This window comes from Aphidius gifuensis, linkage group LG2, assembly GCF_014905175.1.
Source record: "Aphidius gifuensis isolate YNYX2018 linkage group LG2, ASM1490517v1, whole genome shotgun sequence".
Classification (NCBI taxonomy): domain Eukaryota; kingdom Metazoa; phylum Arthropoda; class Insecta; order Hymenoptera; family Braconidae; genus Aphidius; species Aphidius gifuensis.
This window is the reverse complement of record NC_057789.1, coordinates 329,228-350,211: the sequence shown is the minus strand read 5'-3', so window position 1 is coordinate 350,211 and position 20,984 is coordinate 329,228. Positions and strand designations below refer to the sequence as shown.

At 23.8% G+C, this 20,984-nt stretch overlaps 4 protein-coding genes and 1 long non-coding RNA gene across 7 annotated transcripts; 2 read left to right on the top strand and 3 right to left on the bottom strand.

Moving 5' to 3' along the window:
- Positions 1-273: 273 nt before the first annotated feature.
- LOC122849319 (calpain-A-like) lies at positions 274-1,246 on the bottom strand. The gene is made up of 2 exons (XM_044148011.1): positions 567-1,246; positions 274-495 (listed from the first exon to the last, which is right to left on the bottom strand). The coding sequence occupies exons 1-2, from the start codon at positions 1,233-1,235 to the stop codon at positions 274-276; spliced, it is 891 nt and encodes a 296-aa protein (XP_044003946.1). The 5' UTR covers positions 1,236-1,246.
- A 144-nt stretch (positions 1,247-1,390) lies between these two features.
- LOC122848141 lies at positions 1,391-1,936 on the bottom strand. Its single transcript, XR_006373444.1, has 3 exons — positions 1,825-1,936; positions 1,557-1,753; positions 1,391-1,496 (listed from the first exon to the last, which is right to left on the bottom strand). It is a non-coding gene; the product is annotated as an uncharacterized LOC122848141 (long non-coding RNA).
- Positions 1,937-10,489: 8,553 nt separating this feature from the next.
- LOC122849318 (calpain-A-like) lies at positions 10,490-12,017 on the bottom strand. Its single transcript, XM_044148010.1, has 7 exons — positions 12,011-12,017; positions 11,845-11,954; positions 11,597-11,749; positions 11,325-11,521; positions 11,141-11,246; positions 10,656-11,066; positions 10,490-10,510 (listed from the first exon to the last, which is right to left on the bottom strand). Exons 1-7 carry the CDS (start codon positions 12,015-12,017, stop codon positions 10,490-10,492), a joined length of 1,005 nt encoding a protein of 334 aa, XP_044003945.1.
- Positions 12,018-13,975: 1,958 nt separating this feature from the next.
- On the top strand, positions 13,976-18,722 carry LOC122848091 (5'-nucleotidase domain-containing protein 3). Of its 3 annotated transcripts, none has more exons than XM_044145920.1 (8): positions 13,976-14,484; positions 15,988-16,163; positions 16,321-16,548; positions 16,917-17,057; positions 17,127-17,284; positions 17,359-17,545; positions 17,618-17,758; positions 18,219-18,722. In XM_044145920.1, the coding sequence occupies exons 1-8, from the start codon at positions 14,280-14,282 to the stop codon at positions 18,573-18,575; spliced, it is 1,593 nt and encodes a 530-aa protein (XP_044001855.1). In that variant the 5' UTR covers positions 13,976-14,279; the 3' UTR covers positions 18,576-18,722. The 3 variants fall into 3 exon arrangements, with proteins under 3 accessions (XP_044001855.1, XP_044001854.1, XP_044001856.1); XM_044145919.1 differs by having other exon boundaries at positions 14,006-14,484; positions 16,914-17,057; XM_044145921.1 differs by lacking the exon at positions 13,976-14,484 and adding an exon at positions 15,634-15,646 and having other exon boundaries at positions 16,914-17,057.
- A 361-nt stretch (positions 18,723-19,083) lies between these two features.
- On the top strand, positions 19,084-20,984 carry LOC122848094. The gene is made up of 2 exons (XM_044145925.1): positions 19,084-19,954; positions 20,016-20,984. The coding sequence occupies exons 1-2, from the start codon at positions 19,290-19,292 to the stop codon at positions 20,863-20,865; spliced, it is 1,515 nt and encodes a 504-aa protein (XP_044001860.1). The 5' UTR covers positions 19,084-19,289; the 3' UTR covers positions 20,866-20,984.

Genomic DNA, 20,984 nt, shown 5'->3' with positions numbered 1-20,984 from the left:
TTTATTTTCATACTCTGTCGTTATTGCAGAATCAAAAAATAATTTTTCATCTGACTCTTCGAATTTTTTTAATAAGACGGTATGTGTCTGTAAATAATAACAACAATAATGATAATATTATAATAAATAATAATATTATATAATATTTAACCTTTTCATCCATTCGAGGCATGTTAATTTCTCGGTCATAAAGCCTGCATTAAATGTGAAATTTTATTTATCAGTTGAAGCTATATTTTTATTATTATTGACATGTTAATTTATGAATTTAGCTTACTCTAAAATATTAGCGTGTTCAGATAGTATTTGCAGATGGAAAGTTGCTCCTTTAAATGTTTCTCCAACAGATGGTATTATATAAAAAGCACCGGGTTTTATATTGAAACGACCACTAACCAGTCCGATAGATACAAATGGACCTAGTTTGTTACATTTTTCACCACATGAAGACAATGGTTTTGGTACTCTTGTTGACTCATCATCATCATTATCAATCTGAATTAAATTCGGATAATTTATATTTTAATATATTTAATAAATCGTTAATTTGAATAATTATAGCTTACTAATATTATATGAAAATGTATTGGAGTTTTGCTGACTTGTTCTAAGTCATGTCTTCGTTTTAATGACACACCAATTAAAATGCTACATTCTATATTATCGTGATCTGGCTCTGTCAATACAACACGATATTGTGGATTCGTTTCAATAAAACTATCTGTTATTTCCCTTGAATTTATTGCTCCCATAAATTTTCCTGTAATTTTAGATAATGATAATTTTTTTCCTCCACTTTTTGTATACACATCACCGATCATTTTATTTGGTGTCAAATTACAAATATCAACAAAATCAAAATATTTAATAAAATCATCATATAGAATCCAACTTTCTCCATCAACATTTATTTTTAATTGGGACCTGATAGTTTCTTTAGTAAATATTTGTTCAATATTTCCAAAATAACTTTTTGATGATTGACCATGTGGATTATAAATATGTAATAGTGGGAATTTATGGTTAATACTTATTCCAGTTGCTATTTGTATATCTATAATAGCATAATAATGAAGACGTAAAAGACCAAAGTCAGTTGTGTGTGTCTCATTATCAGTTATAACACTCATCATTGTTGATTTTGTTTTTGCATCATGAATATATTTAAATAAAATATTTGTTGGAATAAATTTTATTGCGTATAACTCAGATATACCACCTGATAAATCTTGCATTGATATTCTGGAAAAACCACCATTGAGTTTTTCGTATGATCGATAAAGTAATTTTGCATAAGCTTTTTCAATTAATGCTGGCTGAAATAATTGGAATAATGATTTTTCATTATTTTTTCCTGAAAATTAATAAAAGAATAAAAATCTCAACAAACCCAAAACTCATTGGTATATCTTGAGGATGCATAAACAAGTTTTTTTTGCCTAGTTATAAGACGATCATCAATGACAACGTCAACCCATGTTCCAGCTTGCCAAAATCTAATAATGATAAATTTTTTACAAAGCTATATACCTACATTAAATCAATTATGTATTTACCTAAAGTGAAATATTCCAGCATAATTGTTAACATTGAATGTCTGCTCGTATGGCTGGACAATGAATTTAAATAAATTTGGATAATATTGAAGATGTGCAAGTCCAACTACAAACCAGCAATCACCTAGTCCTCCTTGTTTTACATAAAAACGGTTGTTATGTTGTGGTAAATAAAACACTGGATCATCTACAAATTCCTGCAAACAAAAAAATAATATGATTAAGAAAATATGCGTAAAGTGATTTTTTTATTTTTTATTTTTACTACCGTGGGTCTTAAAAATTGGAAAAGTTCTGTAGATGAATATACGAAAAATTGATCGTCTTCAAATTTAGTATTACTGGTAAATGCACGTTCTTTAAGATCATTAAAATCCTGCTGTTGTAATTCAATTATTTCACCATTTTTATACTCTGTCAACTGAAAATGGGCATAAATTTAATTGTCAAATATTTTTTCAACATTTTTCATACATTTAAAAAAAAAATTATTTCAATAATGCTGTGGTGACCTGAACATTCTCCACATGAATTTCTGGAAACTCTGTGATGGATGGAATTCTTTGAAGACTCGTTGAAGCTTTACTGATGGCGAAACGATCACCCATTGAACTACAATGACCTTGAAAATTATTTATTATTTAATTAATTTGTGAAAATATTTTTAAATGTATATATAATTTATTTTGAAGTTTATAAATATCAGTAAATTACCAATAAATTGAATCAGCAAAGCCACAGAAAAAGTACAAGTTGCTTTCATTTTTATCAAATATATTTTTATCGAAAATGAATCCAGTCAGCACAGTGGTTATTTATGTTTTGAACAACAAATTGTTATTTAAAAAATATATAGACAACAGTCAGGAATTTTTTTTATCTTTTTTTTATTTTATTTTGTTAATAGTCATAAAATATTTATTAGTATATACGTAAGAATATGAATATTAGCTTGTATTTTTTTATTTTGTGTTTTCGCCAACGTATATATGTTGTATTTTAAAATAAATAAAAATCGAATAAATATATGTATGTTATTTGAAAAACTTGAAATAATAAGAGAAACATATTTATTTATTTATTTATTTATTTATTTATTCATTTATTAGAATAAATTCCTCATTACAGAGTTATATAATGATGAATTTAGATTGTAGATTGTTATTTGACAAACAAATATTTATCAATTTAAATGAAAATGCTACTGAAGCTGGAAAATATGTATAGAAACTATTGAATTCATCATGAATTTAAACAAATCGTTATTCATGAAAAATATTATAAAATATTTTCCAAGGTTAAAGTAAAAAAGAAAAAAAAAATTTGCAGCAAATAATATTTTTGCTAAATATTTTTTTTTTTTAGCTATTAAAATGATAAAAAAATAAAGTTGGAATTTTTATGCTTTGGCTAGTTGAAATATTTTTCACGAAGCATAATTTATACAATATTATTAATGTTCAAATATTTAAAAAAAAAAGAATATATAATAAGATGAAAATTTTAAACATTTAATTTAATCTGAAAATTGATTCAATATATTTTATTTTCTCAAAAGAAACATCATAAATTTTTTTATTTATTTTTATTAATTTTCCTTTTATTTTTATAAATTAACTGAACATAAAAAATCATCTGTGGATTTTATGATTGATTGAATTCAATTTGAATTGCAAATTTTGTAGAAATTTTTTTAAAGAAGATTATCCTTTTTAGATTTTGTATTTTTATTTTTTTTTCAATTATAAAAGTGTGGTCTAATTTTACTGGTTTATTAATTTTTCCTTCGTTGAGTAATTGACATTAAAATTTTGATTTTATTGAATTATTTTTATGTTCAAATGTTCCTTATGTTATTTAATTAATTGACTGTTAATTTTAATATTAAATTGTTATATAATAATATGATTAACTTGAAATTTTTTTTTTCTTTATTTTTTAATCAACAAATTATTAAATGACTAAAATTAAAGATAAATTTTTCTCATGATAACAAGTGAACAATATTATTTTATCATTTATATTTTCTCAGTAGAAAAATTTTTTCATTTATTATCCATTATTTATTTTTAAATTTTTTTCAAAGCTTGATGAAACATATTGTGAGCAACTTCATTGACATTTATATTTTTATTATTCAATGTCATCATTTGTATTTTTTCTATAAAATAAAAAAATAAGTTTATTAGTTGATAAAAAATTTTTAAATAAATCAAAACATTAAATTTGAATTGTTTTTTTTTTTATCTATTTTTTTTTACCACATATTATTGTAACATCAACAACAGCTTGCACAAACTGATGAAAAAAAATATCAACGTCATTTCCATATTTGTGAAATATAGTTGCAATAAAATCATATGTCAATTTATAATCAAAAGCATCCAGAACATCTCTTAATTTTGTAAATGACACTGAACGATATGAAGCAGATGCATGGTCGTAGAATATTTTCTAAAAATAATTCAACTTATTAATTTGTTCATAACAATCACATAAATTATTAATTTATATTTACTTTCAACTCTCTGATAAATTGAATAATCATTTTAAACTGCTGTGTGTCTATTCGCAAATCATTATTTTTAGACTTTTCAAAATGTACCATTGTAATCAAATCTCGACACAACTTGACACTAAATTCCTCACAATATGATCCTGTTGATAAAATAACAGCTTTATTTTAAATACAAAATCTAAAAAGTAAAATTAATTTATTACCAAATTGACTTTTAAATGTAAACACAATCAAAGACAAATTATTAAAATGTATCAAATTGCTTATTTTCATATTATCTGATACAATTCGTTTCAAGAAATTATTATCCATTAAAAATCCATTTCGTTTTAGAATAACAATTATAGAAGAAATATGGATATGTTGAGGATAGCCCGGTTGTTGATAAAGTTCAAATGCTTCCTAAAAAAAATTTCATATCATTAATTGTTATTTTAAATTAAAATCATTTCATCATACTTCAATGATCAATGTTATTTCAGCCATTTTTGCAATAGATAATTTTTTTTTTGGCACAAATTTTTGAGTTTTTAATAACCTATCTAACTCAAAAATTATTTCAGCATCAACCTCATGTACAATATGACCTAGAACAATAAATTATCATCACTATAAAATAATAAATAATAAAATAAAATAGAATAATTATACGTACAATTTTCGTTTAATGAAAATGTATTATTTTTCAAAATATTATATAAGCCTTTAAAATTAATTGCCCCATCATTTGAAGATAACATATCAAAAAATAGTTGATAATCTGCTTCTTCAATATAATCAGATTTTAATGTCTGTATCTGTGAAAAAAAAAAATAATAATAATATTATTTATTATAAAAATTTATAAGCAATTAATAAAAATAATATTTGACCTTTTCTTTGACGTTGGGCATATCAATATTTCGATCATAAACTCTGATTTAAAAATAAAATAAATAAATCTGCTAAATGCTAATACAACATAATATTGCAAAAATTAAACTTACTCCAAAATATCTTTTTGCTCAGATAGAATTTGTAGGAAGAAAGTTGCTGCTTTGAATGCATCTTTCATGAAGGGTACAATGTAATATGTACCAGGTTTGAAATTATAGCGTCTACTTTCTAGTCCACGATCGCCATTTGGACCATAAGGAATAAATTCCTTTGAATAATCAAGCAATGGTCTTGTTAAAGTGTATTCTTCATATTCACCATACTGCACAAACATGTAAATTTATGATTAAATTATTGTCATTAGACAAAAATAATTAATTAACAATTAACTTACTTTGATAATTTGAAAACTTATTGGAACATTATCAACCTTTATTGTATCATGTCTAGATTTTAATGATAAACCAATTAAAACATTACATTCTTCACCTTCATTCGACTCTTTTAATACCATACGATATTGTGGATTAAATTTTAAAAAATCATCAATAATTACTTCTCTTGATTCAATTCCTCCCATCCATTTACCTTTGAATGCTGATAATGATAATTTGTTACCTCCTTTTATCGAAAAAATATCACCTATTATTCGATTGGGAGTTAAATTACAAATATAAGCAGATTCAAAGTATTTTATAAAATCTTCATATAGAATCCAGCTTTCTCCATCAACTTCAATTTTCAGTTCAGACTCTATCGTTTCTTTAGGGAATATTTCACCAATTCTACCATGATAAGGGTTTTCTATTTCTTTACCATGGGGATCATTAATACGTATTAGTTTAATTTTACCATCAACATTATCTTTTTTCACTATTTTTAAATCAGTTATGGCATAAGCATGATCTGGAAGAATGCCAAATGTATTATTTCCAACTCTTTCCGTCAATTTTTTATCGGAATAACTCCCACAAGCAACCATTGCAGATCTTTTTATTCTATTTTGCATATATTCGAATAAATCGTTTGCTGATCTTTCAACAAAAAACGATTCTGATATACCTCCTGATAAATCCTGCATTGCTATACTTGCAAAACCTGCGTCCAATTTTTCGTATGACCGATAAAGTAATTTTGCATAAGCTTTTTCCATTAATGATGGCTAAAATAATTGCAATAACTATTTGTTATTATATTTTTCTTAAAAATAAATAAAAAAATAAAAAATAAACATACCCAAAACTCGTTGGGATATCCTGAGGATGCATATATAAGTTTTCCATTTTGAGTTGGAAGACGATCATCAACAACAACGTCAACCCATGTTCCTCCTTGCCAAAATCTAATGGAAAAATTGTTGATTTTTTTGATTGTTTGTAAAAGGATAATGATGATGATATTTTTATTTACCTAAAGTGAAATATCCCAGCATACTCATCATCTTCAAATGACTGATTATCTTGTTGCACTATGAACTTGAATAAATTTTCATAAAATTGAAGATTTATCAGTCCAACTAAAAACCAACAATCACCCAATGATCCTTGCTTCACGTGAAAACGTTTTGCATTTTTGTTAAATAACACAGGATTTTCTACAAGATCCTATAAAAATAAATAATTTAAGTGATGAATAAATAAATAAATGTATAAGATATATATTTTTTTATTTTCACAACCTTGGCTCTGATCACATGATCATACTCAGAAAGTGGAAATAATTCATCATCTGTAAAAAGGGTTTTCAGTGAATTTTTCTTAAGATCATCAAAGTCCTGCTGTTGCAGTTCAAAAATTTCGTTATCAATGTTCTCTGTCCACTGAAATAATACATCAAATATTTTTTTAACATTTAATGTACATTTAAAAAAAAAATTATTTTAATAATGATGTGGTGACCTGAACATTCTCCACATTAATTTCCGGAAAGTCTGTGATGGACGGAATTCTTTGAAGACTCGTTGAAGCTTTACTGATGGCAAGACGATCACCCATTGAACTACAATGACCTTGAAAATTATTTATTATTTAATTAATTTGTGAAAATATTTTTAAATGTATATATAATTTATTTTGAAGTTTATAAATATCAGTAAATTACCAATAAATTGAATCAGCAAAGCCACAGAAAAAGTACAAGTTGCTTTCATTTTTATTAAATATATTTTTATCAAAAATAAATCCACTCAGCACAGTGGTTATTTATGTTTTAAACAACAAATTGTTATTTAAAAAATATATAGACAACACTCAGGAATTTTTTTTATCTTTTTTTTATTTTATTTTGTAAATAGTCATAAAGTATTTATTAGTATACACGAATATGAATATTCACTTGCATTTTTTTATTTTCTATTTCCACCAATGTGTATTGTATTTTCAAAATAAATAAAAACTAAATAAATATATGTAAGTCATTTGAAAAACTTGAAATAATAAGAGAAATATTTTGAAATAAATTATTATTGACAGAAAAATATTTATCAATTCAAATGAAAATTCTACTGAAACTGGAAAATATGTATAGAAACTATTGAACTCATCATGAATTTAAACAAATCGTTATTCATGAAAAATATTATAAAAAAAAATATTTTCCAAGGTTAAAAGAAAAAAAAAATTTGCAGCTATTTATTTTTGCTAAATATTTTTTTTTTTAGCTATTAAAATGATAAAAAATAGAGTTGGAATTTTTATGCTTTGGCTAGTTGAAATATTTTTCGCAAAGCATAATTTACGATATTATTAATGTTCAAATATTTAAAAAAAAAAAAAATAATAATTGAATGTAAAATCCAAATATTTAATTCAATCTGGGCATATTAGATTTAATGAAATCAACTATATTTAATGTTTTTAGTATAAACATTATAAATTTTTTGATTCATTTTCCGTTTTTTTCGATATTTTGTATTTTCTGCTTCCACCAAAAATCAAATAAATATATGAGTGAACTCGAAACAAGACGTGAAATATATTTAAATATATTATTATCGACAAAAACATATTTATCAATTTAAATAAAAATTCTACTGAAGCTGAAAAATTGGTATAGAAACTATTAAATACATCATGAATTTTAACAAATTGTTTTTTATGAAAAATATTATTTTCCAAGGTTAAATTAAAAAATCAAAAAAAAATTTGCAGCTATTTATTTTTGCTAAATGTTTTTTTTTTTGGCTATTAAAATGATAAAAAATAAAGTTGGAATTTTTATTTGTTTTTTATTACTTTGGCTAGTTGAAATATTTTTCACAAAGCATAATTTACAATATTTTTAGTGTTAAAATGTTTAAAGAAAAAAATAATAATAATTTGATGAAAAATTTAAGCATCTAATTTAATCTGGACATTTGATTTAATTAGGTCGAATTTATTTGATTTTTTTAGTATAGAAACATTATAAATTTTTTGATTTATTTTCCGTTTTTTTCGATATTTTTTTCTTGATATTTTTTTTTTTTTATTGAGAAGGTTATCTTATCATTTTTTCCCTTTATTATCAATTGAAATTTTTTTTTCTTGTTTCTTTTGCCAAAGTCGAGAAAACATGTCCTGATATTCTTTATTCAAATTTCTACCGCTTTCATGGCTTACTGCAGGTGTATTTTGTATTTTATCTGTCATAAAAAAAATATCCATTATTTATTGTTAAACTAATCGAAACATTTAATTTTAATTGATCATTTTATTTGAGTTTTTTTTTTTTTTACCAAATATCAAGGTAACATCAACAACAGACTGTACAAACTCGTGATAAAAAATATCAACGTCATTTCCATGTGTATGGAATATAGTTGCAATGATATCATGTGTTAATTTATAGTCAATGTCATCTAGAAGTTTTTTCAATTTTTCAAATGGAACAGAAAAATATGAAGCAGATGCATATTTGTTGAATTTTTCCTAATAACAATAATAATTATCAGATTATTTAAATCCATTGAGAAAGAATAATAACCATTCATTTTTATTTTTTCTTTACTTTTAATTTGCTGATAAACTGGATAATCAATTGAAATTGATTTATATCTATTAGAAAACTATGAATTTCAGGCTCATTAAAATTTTTGAATTGTGTAATACCACCCTTCACCATTAACACCAAGTCTTGACATAATTTTCCATTAAATTCCTCACAATACGATCCTGTTTGAATAAAAAAATAATATACTCATAAATTATAAAATAATTTTTTTACTTTACCAATTTTATTTTTGATAGCAAAGACAATCAAGATAAAGTCATTTAAGTGGATTAATCCATTGTCGTTTCCGAAGTGTGCAGATATAACATGGAAAATATGCATATTAATAGAATATCCATTTTGTCTCAATACAGTGAATATAAAATCAGTTTTTATATAGCCAGGAAAATCTTGCTCTCCATAAATTTCAAATGCTTCCTTGAATAAATAAAAAGCACATGCATATCAATGATAATAATATTGTATTTAAAAATAGAACAAACTTTTAAATAACAAAAATAATTAATAAATATTACTTGGGTAATTAATAATGTTTTTGCTATTGTTAAATAAGACAATTTTCTTTGAGGCACTAATTCATTTGTTGACAATAATTCTAGCTGTAAAACGATTGTTTTATCAAGAGCCTGTGCAATATGACCTGGTTTAATTAAATTTCAATAATTAATAATCAATAAATTAATAAATAAATAAAAATGAAAAATTTTTCACATACAATTTTTATTCAATGAGAATTTTTCGTCTTTCAAAATATTATACAAGCCTTTGAAATTAATCATTCCTTTTTTGTTATTTTTGGGCTCTGTAGTTATTGCCATATCAAAAAATAATCTTTCATCTGTCTCTACAAATTCTTCTAATGTTACGGTATGTATCTGTAAATAATAACGACAATAATGATAATATATTAATAAATAATACTGCTACATAAAATTTAACCTTTTCATCCATTCGAGGCATGTTAATTTCTCGGTCATAAATCCTGAATTAAATCATAGAATTAAATGTGAAATTTTATTTATCAGTTGAAGCTATTTTTATTATTATTGTCATTTTAATTTATGAATTAAGCTTACTCTAAAATATTAGCGTGTTCAGATAGTATTTGCAGATGAAAAGTTGCTCCTTTAATTGTTTCTTTAACAGCTGGTATTATGTAATAGGTACCAGGTTTTACATCCAAACGAGCACTAACCTGTCCTTTACCTGCAAATAGACCTTTTCCCTGACATTTTTCACCGCATAAAGACGATGATTTTGTTTTTATTATCTCATCATCATCATCATCATCATCAATCTGAGTTGAATTAGAATAATAATTTATATTTTAATATATATAATTGCAAAATATATAATAAATAATAATTGAAACTTACTGATATTATATAAAAAAATATTTTAGTTTCGCTGACTTGTTCTAAATCATGTCTTCGTTTTAATGACACACCAATTAAAATGCTACATTCTATATTATCGTGATCTGGCTCTGTCAATACTACACGATATTGTGGATGAATGTCAATAGAATCATCTGTAATTTCTTCGAAATTCATTCTTCCCATAAATTTTCCTGTAATTTCAGATAGTGATAATTTTTTAACTCCACTGTTTGTATACACATCACCGATTATTGAATTTGGTACCAAATTACAAATTTCAACATATACAAAATATTTAATAAAATCATCATATAGAATCCAACTTTCTCCATCAACTTTGATATTTAATTGGGACCTGATAGTTTCTTCAGAAAATAAATTTCCTATTTCTCCAAAATAACGTTCTGATGATTCACCATGTGGATTGTAAATATGTAATAGCTTAAATTCATGATTAACATTTATTCCAGTTACTTTTTTTACACCTGTAATAACATAAGAATGACCAAGTAGAAGACCAAATTGACTTGTGTCTGTTTCATTATTAGTTGCAGCACCTATCATTGTCAATCTTGTTTTTGCATGATAAATAATTTCAAATAAAATGTTTGGTGGGCCAAGTCCTACTGGGTGTGTTTCAGATATACCACCTGATAAATCTTGCATTGATATTGCAGAAAAACCACCTTGGAGTTTTTCGTATGATCGATAAAGTAATTTTGCGTAAGCTTTTTCAATTAATGCTGGCTGAAATAATTGCAATAATAATTTGTTATAATGTTTTTGTTGAAAATAATAAATAAATAAACATCACAACGAACCCAAAACTCGTTGGGATATCCTGAGGATGCATAAACTAGTTCTTTTTCCCAAGTTGGAAGACGATCATCAATGACAACGTCAACCCATGTACCAGCTTGCCAAAATCTATAGATAATAATTTTTTTTTTTTCATATAACAAAGCTATATATATTAAAACAATTATATAGTAAATATATATTTACCTGAAGTGAAATATTCCAGCATAATTGTTAAGATCGAATGTCTGCTCGTATGGCCGGACAATGAATTTAAATAAATTTGGATAATATTGAAGGTGTACAAGTCCAACTATGAACCAGCAATCACCAAGTCCTCCTTGTCTTACATAAAAACAGTTGTTATTTTGTGGTAAATAAAACACTGGATTATCTACAATTTCCTACAAACAAAAATAATAATATATATGATTAAAAAATATGTGTAAAGTGATTTTTTAATTTTTTATTTTCACTACCATGGGTCTCAAAAGTTGGTAAGATGCATTCAATGAATCTACGGAAAATTGATCATCTTCAAATTTGGTATTACTGATTAATGCACGTTCTCTAAGATCATCAAAGTCCTGTTGTTGAAATTCAATCATTTCACCATTTTTATACTCTGTCAACTGAAAAAGAGAAGAAATTTAATTACCAAATATTTTTTCAACATTTAATATATACTTATTTAAAAAAAAAATTATTTCAATAATGCTGTGGTGACCTGAACATTCTCCACATGAATTTCTGGAAACTCTGTGATGGACAAAATTCTTTGAAGACTTGTCGAAGCTTTATTGATGGCAAGACGATCACCCATTGAACTACAATGACCTTGAAAATTATTTATTATTTAATTAATTTGTGAAAATATTTTTAAATGTATATACAATTCATTTTGAAGTTTATAAATATCAGTAAATATCAGTAAATTACCAATCAATTGAATCAGCAAAGCCACAGAAAAAGTACAAGTTATTTTCATTTTTATCAGATATATCTTTATCAAAAATTCTTCATGAATCCAATGATGCGCAATATAGTAGTATTAAATATATGGTCAGCACAGTGGTTATTTATGTTTTGAACAACAAATTGTTATTTAAAAAATATATAGACAACAGTCAGGAATTGGTGTTATCTTTTTTTTATTTTATTTTGTTAATAGTCATAAAGTATTTATCACTATACACGAATATGAATATTAACTTGCATTTTTTATTTTCTATTTCCACCAATGTGTATTGAAATAGATAAGAATTAAATAAATATATAAGTGAACTTGAAACAAGACGAGAAATATATTGAAATAAATTATTATTGACAGACAAATATTTATCAATTTAAATAAAAATTCTGCTGAAGCTGGTAAATATGTATAAAAACTATTGAACTCATCATAAATTTAAAGTAAAAAAGAAAACAAAACTTTTCTGCTATTTATTTTTGCTAAAATAATAAAAAATAAAGTTGGAATTTTTATTTGTATTTTTATTAATGCAACTAGTTGCGAAATATTTATCATAAAGCATAATTCACAATATTTCTAGTGTTAAAATGTTTAAAGAAAAAAAAATAATAATTTGATGAAAAATTTAAATATTTAATTTAATCTGAACATTTTTTATTTATCAGTCAACATTATAAAAAAAATGTACACACATACCGATAGGAAAAAAAAGATAAAATAAACCGTTATAATATTAGCAGGTTAACTCAAAAATATTAGAAACGAAAAAGTTAAAATAAAATAAAGTAATTAGGATATGTAGTATAAATTTCGTGCATTAATTCACACTGGGTTGTCTTATTTTGAAAATTAAAAAAAATATATATTTATATATTTATTAATTAGTGTCATGATTCGGATGATTACTTGTCATTATCTCGACAAGATTCCATATATGCAACATCCTATATAAATATATTCTCATTGGAATTCTCAATCCGGTTTTTTTGGGACAAGAATATTTTTACTTTTTGGCAAAACAGACACAGCTCACAATTATTATTCGTTCTACATAACAACTCTTATTATATATTTCATTAATTTCATTAATTTTTTTTATTCTTTATTTATACATTAACTAATTTTATTTATCAATTTAAATTTATATTTTATATTTTATCTTCTTGTCATTCACTTTTTATCTAATTATTTCTAATTTATTAGTAATAATTTTTAACTAATATTTTACAATTATTTAAATAATACATACATAACAGTTTTTTGATAATTCGTAATAACAAGTTTTAAAACGACTTAATCAATTAATTTTTATCAACTATTTATACGTGATTTTTTTTTCATGTTATTTTTTTCTTTTAAATAAAATTTTACTTATTATCTATTGACAAATAAATTAATTTATATATTTTTCCAACTTTGAAATAACGGAAATTTTTTTATTTTTTACTATTAAAAAAAAAAACAATTGTTAAAAAATTTTATTTATATTTTTAATTAATTTATAAATTTTTCAAAAATTACCATTTATTTATCATGAATTAAATATCCAAAAAATTGATTTAAATTATTTTTATTAATTTGTTTACAAAAAAAGCAACAATAAATTCGATTAATTTCAATATTAAATTATTATTTTTAATTGCTAAGAATAATATTTATATTTTTAATTAACAAGACAATATTATGACTACAAATTACTGCCAATTAATTAACAAAATTATTTTATTATTATTTTTTGATTCTCACTGTTATCGATTACGGAATCATTGAGCTAAGTTGAAATTCAAGTACGCATACTCGCAACGTGATCACAAAAATAATAATAATGATGATAAATTTGCTATTATTATTTTCAAATATATAATTTTAATATTATTTCTATATTAATGTGTGCTTAATGATCATCTAGGACAAATCATTTGACAAACTCTGACAAATTTATTTATTATTTTTTTTTTTTCTTCGTTTCTATCTCTGCCCGTTTTTGTTCGACTGATTTCGTGCGCCAACAACAAATTTCGTCGGTGAAAAGAGACAAAACAAAACATATTACGACCTTAGAAAACGACTCTCTCTAAAAGAGTCTAGAAAAAATATTTAAGCATTTTGTTGTTATCGTTTGTGTCCCCATCAAAATAATTAATATTAAAGTGTTTAATTTATAAGAAAAAATTAAAATTAAGTCAAAAATGTGTACATTATTTTCACCATCACTTGGTGGATTAATTGTTAATTCAAAATTGATAATTAAATTATTAAAAAATAGAGGAAATAATTGTTTGCTCCAAACAACAAATTCATTTAATTACAGTACAAATGTTTTTGCAAGTGGAAAAAAAATAACACGTGAAGAAATGCATCACAATTATAAAAAAATGGGAGATAAATGTAGATGTAAGTTGTTTATATTTTTTTTGTTTAAATATATATTAATAAATTATCATTATTATGAAAACATTGAAGCACATTGTCAACAGGGACGAACGCCATTTTGACATTGAATTATAACAATTTGTTTTTACAACGACATTGTCAATTTTTTTAACTGAAAAATCATTTATTTTAATTGTTTATATGTGATTATTATTAATTGGGTTGATTTTAAGTATTTGAAAAATTGATTTAATTATTTTTATGATAAATAATAAAGACGGGATATTTTTTGTTTATGTACGAGACTGATAAACAGCTGGTGTCTTTTGTCTCTTTTTATTGTTGTCATTTTGTTGCGTGCGCATGATATTTTAAAGCGCGCCAAATATTTCAAGAATTTTTCATGTAAAATTGTTTTAATTATTTATAATTTGTCGGTAATTTATTTGTACATATTTAGAAAATATTTATTTTAGATTAATAAATATTATATTTGACCTAAAATTTATTAAATGAATAAATTTTTAAGTAAAATAGTAAATGAAATATTTTTAATTATATTTTATAGATTTATCGTTATCTAATTTAATCTAGAATTTATTGTAAAATTAAAATAACAATAATAAATAAATTGTTATCAATTTTTATTGCAATAAATTTCTATTTCAAATATTTGATTTATTTAAATTTAATTTTTAAAAATAAATTGCAATAAAAATTTTTAAAAAATATTTAATTATTCAACAAAATAAATTATACATTTACCATTTAATAACAATAAATATCAATTGTTTAGACGAAAAAATGGAGAAAAAAAAAATACATATTTGTTATTTTTCATGATAATTTATGTATCAATGCTGAATTTAGAAAATAAAAATATTATAGTGGAAAAATGATAAAAAAAATAAATATGAAAGTATGAAAAGAGTGATAGTATCACAAATGCACATATTGACGTCATTTGATGAATGAATAAATTACGATATTTCAACGCCAAAAGGCCCGTCTTCCGTTATCTTGATCGGGATACGCATCGCAAATCGAGACACGTTACGATATATCGATGTCTACGCCTCACTGAAAAATGAAAAAAAAAGAAAAAAAACAACAAAATAATAATAATAAAATCCAGAAGATATATAAATTTAAAAAGAAAAAAAAAAAAAAATCGCTAAAAACTGTGTGAGTATATCAGCAAAGAGGACAAAAAACTAGAACGGTGAAAATTCTCGGGGGGAAACTAGTTCGCCATTTAAAATACACTCACATATACCAAGATCACACGAGACTGATAATAAAAAAAATAAATAAATAAATAAATAATAATAGTGTTAAAATTGAATAACATTAATCTGATGACTGGCTTTTTTTTTAAATTTCTGTTAAAGCCATCATCAAGGTCGACATATGGCAATCAATCTAAAAAATAAATAAATAAAAATTTCAATCAATTGAAAATTGATTTATCAATTAAAATATTTAAGCATTTTTAATTAATATCAATATTTATTTAATCAACAGCTAAAAAATTACCAAAAGATGTCAATTCAAAAGGAGTATTTGCTTGCAATGAACTGGATTTAAAAGAAGTACAAGTTTATGGTTTTGATTATGACTACACTCTTGCATGTTACAAGCCATCATTAGATTATCTACTGTACAATCTTGGTAGAGACATGTTGATAAAAAAATACAAGGTATCTATTAACAATAATATTGCAATTAAAAAAATTAAATATATTTTAGAGAGCATGAAAAAAAATAAAAAAAGAAAGGCAATTTTTATAAAAAAAAAAATATAATATTTTAATAATTTGTTAATAATTGTTGATAATAATTTAATTTATTTAACAGTATCCAGAAGGAATTGCTGAGCTTGAATACAGAGATGATTTTGCAGTACGTGGTCTTCACTATGATATTGAAAAAGGACTATTATTAAAACTTGATAGTTTTTTACAAATTCAACTTGGTACAGTATATCGTGGTTTACATCCGGTTCCGAATGAAGAAGTTCTTAGAACATATAAAAACCGGATTATACCAATTGCATATGTTGAGTCACAACACAAGAATGCTCATGTAAGCCAAAATTATTATTAACACATAATTAATTTGAATAGACAGCTTTGAAAAATCAACAAATAACATATTGATATTTGATAAACTACTTTGTAAAACATAACAGTATATAATTTATCATTGAATGACTTTATTAATTTGATAACTATTTGATTTTTAATTTAAAAAACTAACTTTTCATGCCAACTGCATATTAACATATTTAATTTTTATTTTTTTCCCACTTAAAATTTGCATGTTTAAACAAATAATAAATTTATCAAACTGGATTAAATTGTAGAAGGTAAGCAGAGCGTGTATAATAATAATAATAATAAAACATATTTGTTTATAATGATGAATTTTATCAACGAGGTTTCCGATTCAAGGATGGACCACATCGTCAAAAAATGGTACAGCTTGCTGATTTATTTTCTGTTCCGGAAATGGGTCTACTTTGTAATGTCACAGAATATTTTATTCGTAATCATATTGATTATCATCCAGAAATATTATTTCGTGATGTCAAGGTAAATTAAATTAACAAAAAAATAAATAATTATTAAATATTTATTACATATTTATATTTTTTTTTGTAGAATTCAGTACAAATGTGTCATCCAATAATGCACAGTATGGTTTGTAATAATGTCCATGAATATCTTGAGCCAAATAAGGATATATCAAATTTTTTAAAACGTCTTATTGCAACTGGTAAAAAAATGTTTCTCGTAACAAATAGTCCATTTCATTTTGTGTAAGTATTATAGATAAGAAAAATTAATATATTTTTTTTTTATTTGGATACTTGATGTTACATTTATTTCGCAGTGATAAAGGCATGAAATATCTTGTTGGTGATGAATGGAAAGAATATTTTGACGTGGTTGTTGTACAAGCAAGAAAACCAAAATTTTTTACTGATGAATCACGTCCACTTCGTATTTATGATGAAAAACAACAGACTCAACTTTGGGATCGTGTTACTAAACTTGAAAAAGGTGTTATTTATCTTGAGGTAATTATTATCATTTGATTTTTATTATCTATTGTTTAAGCTGGATAATAAAATGTTGATTTTTTTGTAAAGGGTACCGTTAAACAGCTTCAAGATATGACTGGATGGAGAGGCCATCAAGTACTTTATTTTGGTGATCATCCATACAGTGATTTGGCTGATGTTACATTAGAACACGGCTGGAGAACAGGAGCAATCATCAAGGAACTAACAGTATGTGTTTTTATTTTATTTATTTGTTTTTAAAATACTCTAATATTTTTTTTTTTCGTTATGATAAAGTGGTGAAAGTGAGATGTTAAGATGAAGCAGGTTGTTTGGAATTTAATTTAGGTCATCGAATTGATTGAGATTTTTATTTTTAATTTAAAGTATCATGTATTTTATTTTTATTTTTATTATTTACTGTATTAATTATTTATATATGATGATTAATTAATTTTTTTTTGTTTTTTTAATTTCAATATATTATTGTAGCAATTGTTATTTCATTAAGTGGCATGAAATTAGCTTTCTAATTGTGGCTTAATTTATTTTTTTATTATCACTATCAAACGTATTGAAATGTTAACAATTGTTTTTTTTTTTTTCGATTGAAATATCTTTGTTTAGAATATAAAACTTTCTAATCAAATTTAATAATGAATATAATATTTGTTTATTTTAATTTTAGCATGAAATTGAAACTTTAAATCATCGTAAGTTCAAAGAAAATGCAAATTGGCTACAAATGCTAACGGCATTGATTGAAGATCATCAAGATTATGATGGTCCAGAAGTACAAGCACAGCTGGAAGAATGGATGGCTGAACGTGATAAAATACGTAACGATATAAAACATGTTTTTAATCCACAATTTGGATCAGTATTTAGAACTTATCATAATCCAACATATTTCTCAAGAAGATTATTTAGATTTGCTGATATTTATATGAGCTCGATAACAAACTTGTTGTACTACTCGACAACACATACATTTTATCCGAGACGTGGTGTTATGCCTCATGAGTACATTAGTTATTTTATGTAATTTATATTTTGTTTTTTATTTTTGATTCAAGTTTTTCTTCGTGATGTTAATTCAAAATTTACTGCCAATTTGATATTAATTTACTACCTTATGTATTAGAATGAAAAGAGAATTTAGCAATTATTTAGCTCATAGAACTCAGGAATCGCTCAAAAGTATTTATAGTTTTTTTTTTTTTTTCATGTATTATGTATCAATTTATTATTAATTTCGTAAATTGTATATAACTTTGCGATCATTATTTTAACGAGTGTGATAGACTTTTTTAGTTTTTTTTTTTTTTTTTTTATGACATCTAATAACTAAAAGACAATACTGTTTTTAATATATAATCATAGTTTTAAAAAACAATTTGAAATTGTAATTTTAATAAATAAATTATTTTTAGTAATAAATAATAATCATGTGTTTGAAAAATAAAAATTGAATACAATAATTCATTTGTTTATTTTATTTTATTTTTATTTAATTTTTTTTTCATTGATAATTGATTTAGGACAAAAAAAAAGCTAACAAAATGACCTGGCAAGACATAAAAAAATATATTTCAGTTCCAGTTTTTTTGGCAATTGCATCGGCAATGTATCTGGTTGATAAAAAAATGCATAAATGTTAAAAAAATTTCGGCTAATAAAAATGTGTAAAAAAAGAAAAAAAAAAAAAAAAACAATCAACATAAAAGTTCATGTGGGTTATAAATAATAAAATAAAACTATGGAAAGTGAAAAAATAATATTTGACAAATCGAAAAATTCATTATCTAAAAACGTTGATAAATCAATTTCAAAAAAATTAATAAAAAGTGACTTATCATCTGATAAAATATCAAGCAGCAGCAGCAGTGAAATAAAAAAACTACAATTACAACAATATGACGATTCAGAAAAAAATTTATCAAAAAGAAAAACTATTACAGCTAGAAAATATGACAGAGATACATTACGAGAAATTGAAATTAGAAGAAAAACAATGTACGTATCAGAAAGTGATTTTTTAAATTCTGGTGAAAAAAATATTGACAAAGAATCAAGATACAATTCAGTTGATCGTCATAATTCACATAAGCTATCAAAAAATATTATAACAGAATCATCAAGTCATCCAAAATTATCAGATAATATTCCTGTTCATTGTATGAATTTCGATTTTCCACCAAGTGATGATTTATCAGTTGATGAAGCAAATTGTTATGCAAATATACTTGATGAAGCTTGGCAACAATTGGATCTTTTGAGACTTGTTATTCCAGCTGACGTTGATGACAATTGGAATGAAAATTATCAATCGATTGATAGTAAATATGGTGACTATGATGAAACTGATTGTCAAAATTTATTAAAACCAATAGTATCAATTGCTGAAAAATTACAAAAAGATAGGCAAGTAGATTTTTTTTTATGTTATGGTAATTTAATATATTAATTTTAATTTTTAATTTAGAACATATGCAGCAAATGTGATGAAAGAATTGATTAAAGATTTAAGAAACCAAAGACGTTATGATTATTTGGAAATTGAAATTGAAAATATTGCAAAAACAATGGAAGATGAACATAATTTGTTTGTTAATCATGAAATATGGTCAGAGCAATTGTTGCAGCTTAAAAAATTAATTGAAAGTGAAAAAATTGATCATAAAAAATTAGTTGATCAATTGATAATTGCAGTACGTAAATCAGCTGTTGGAATTGACGATGCAATGTTTAATAATAATTCTGAATTTTCATGCAGACAACAGTGGGAACAAATGAGATTGGATGGTCAAAAATATAGACTAGAATTAAAAGAACAAAAATATCTAAATGATTTAAGTAAAATTGAACAAACAGAAAAAGTTGATGATATTATTTTTGCTGAAATGAGAGAATTTCTTGAGAATGATATTAGAAAACTTGAGGAAAAATCAATTGCTTGGTTAAAGAAATACAACGACACTTTGGATTTACGTCAGCAAGAATTTTATCGAATACGTGATGAAATAACAAAAGCCCAAGAAGAACTTGATGACAAAGAAAATTTATTAATGACTAGAGAAAAATTTGTCGAGGATTGTCAAAAGCAAAGACAAATTATTGCCGATGAAAAAGAATATTGGGAAATTGTTAATCGATCTGCTGTTATTATTCAATCATTGTGGAAAGGATTTATGGTGAGACAACAGTTGGGACAATATCAGGGTCTTTGGAAGTCATTGAAAAAACGAAAAAAATTAGCAGCAAAAAGAAAAAAAAAATTAGAAGCTAAAAGAAGAAAACTAGAAGCTAAAAAGGCTGAAAAAAAAAGAAAATAATTAAATAATAATATCAAGTAAAAATAAAAAATGAATTTTAATAAAATTTTTTATTAAATATTAATAACTTTTTTTTATTTAAATCACATTACAATATATTTGAAAAACAACAACTTCAA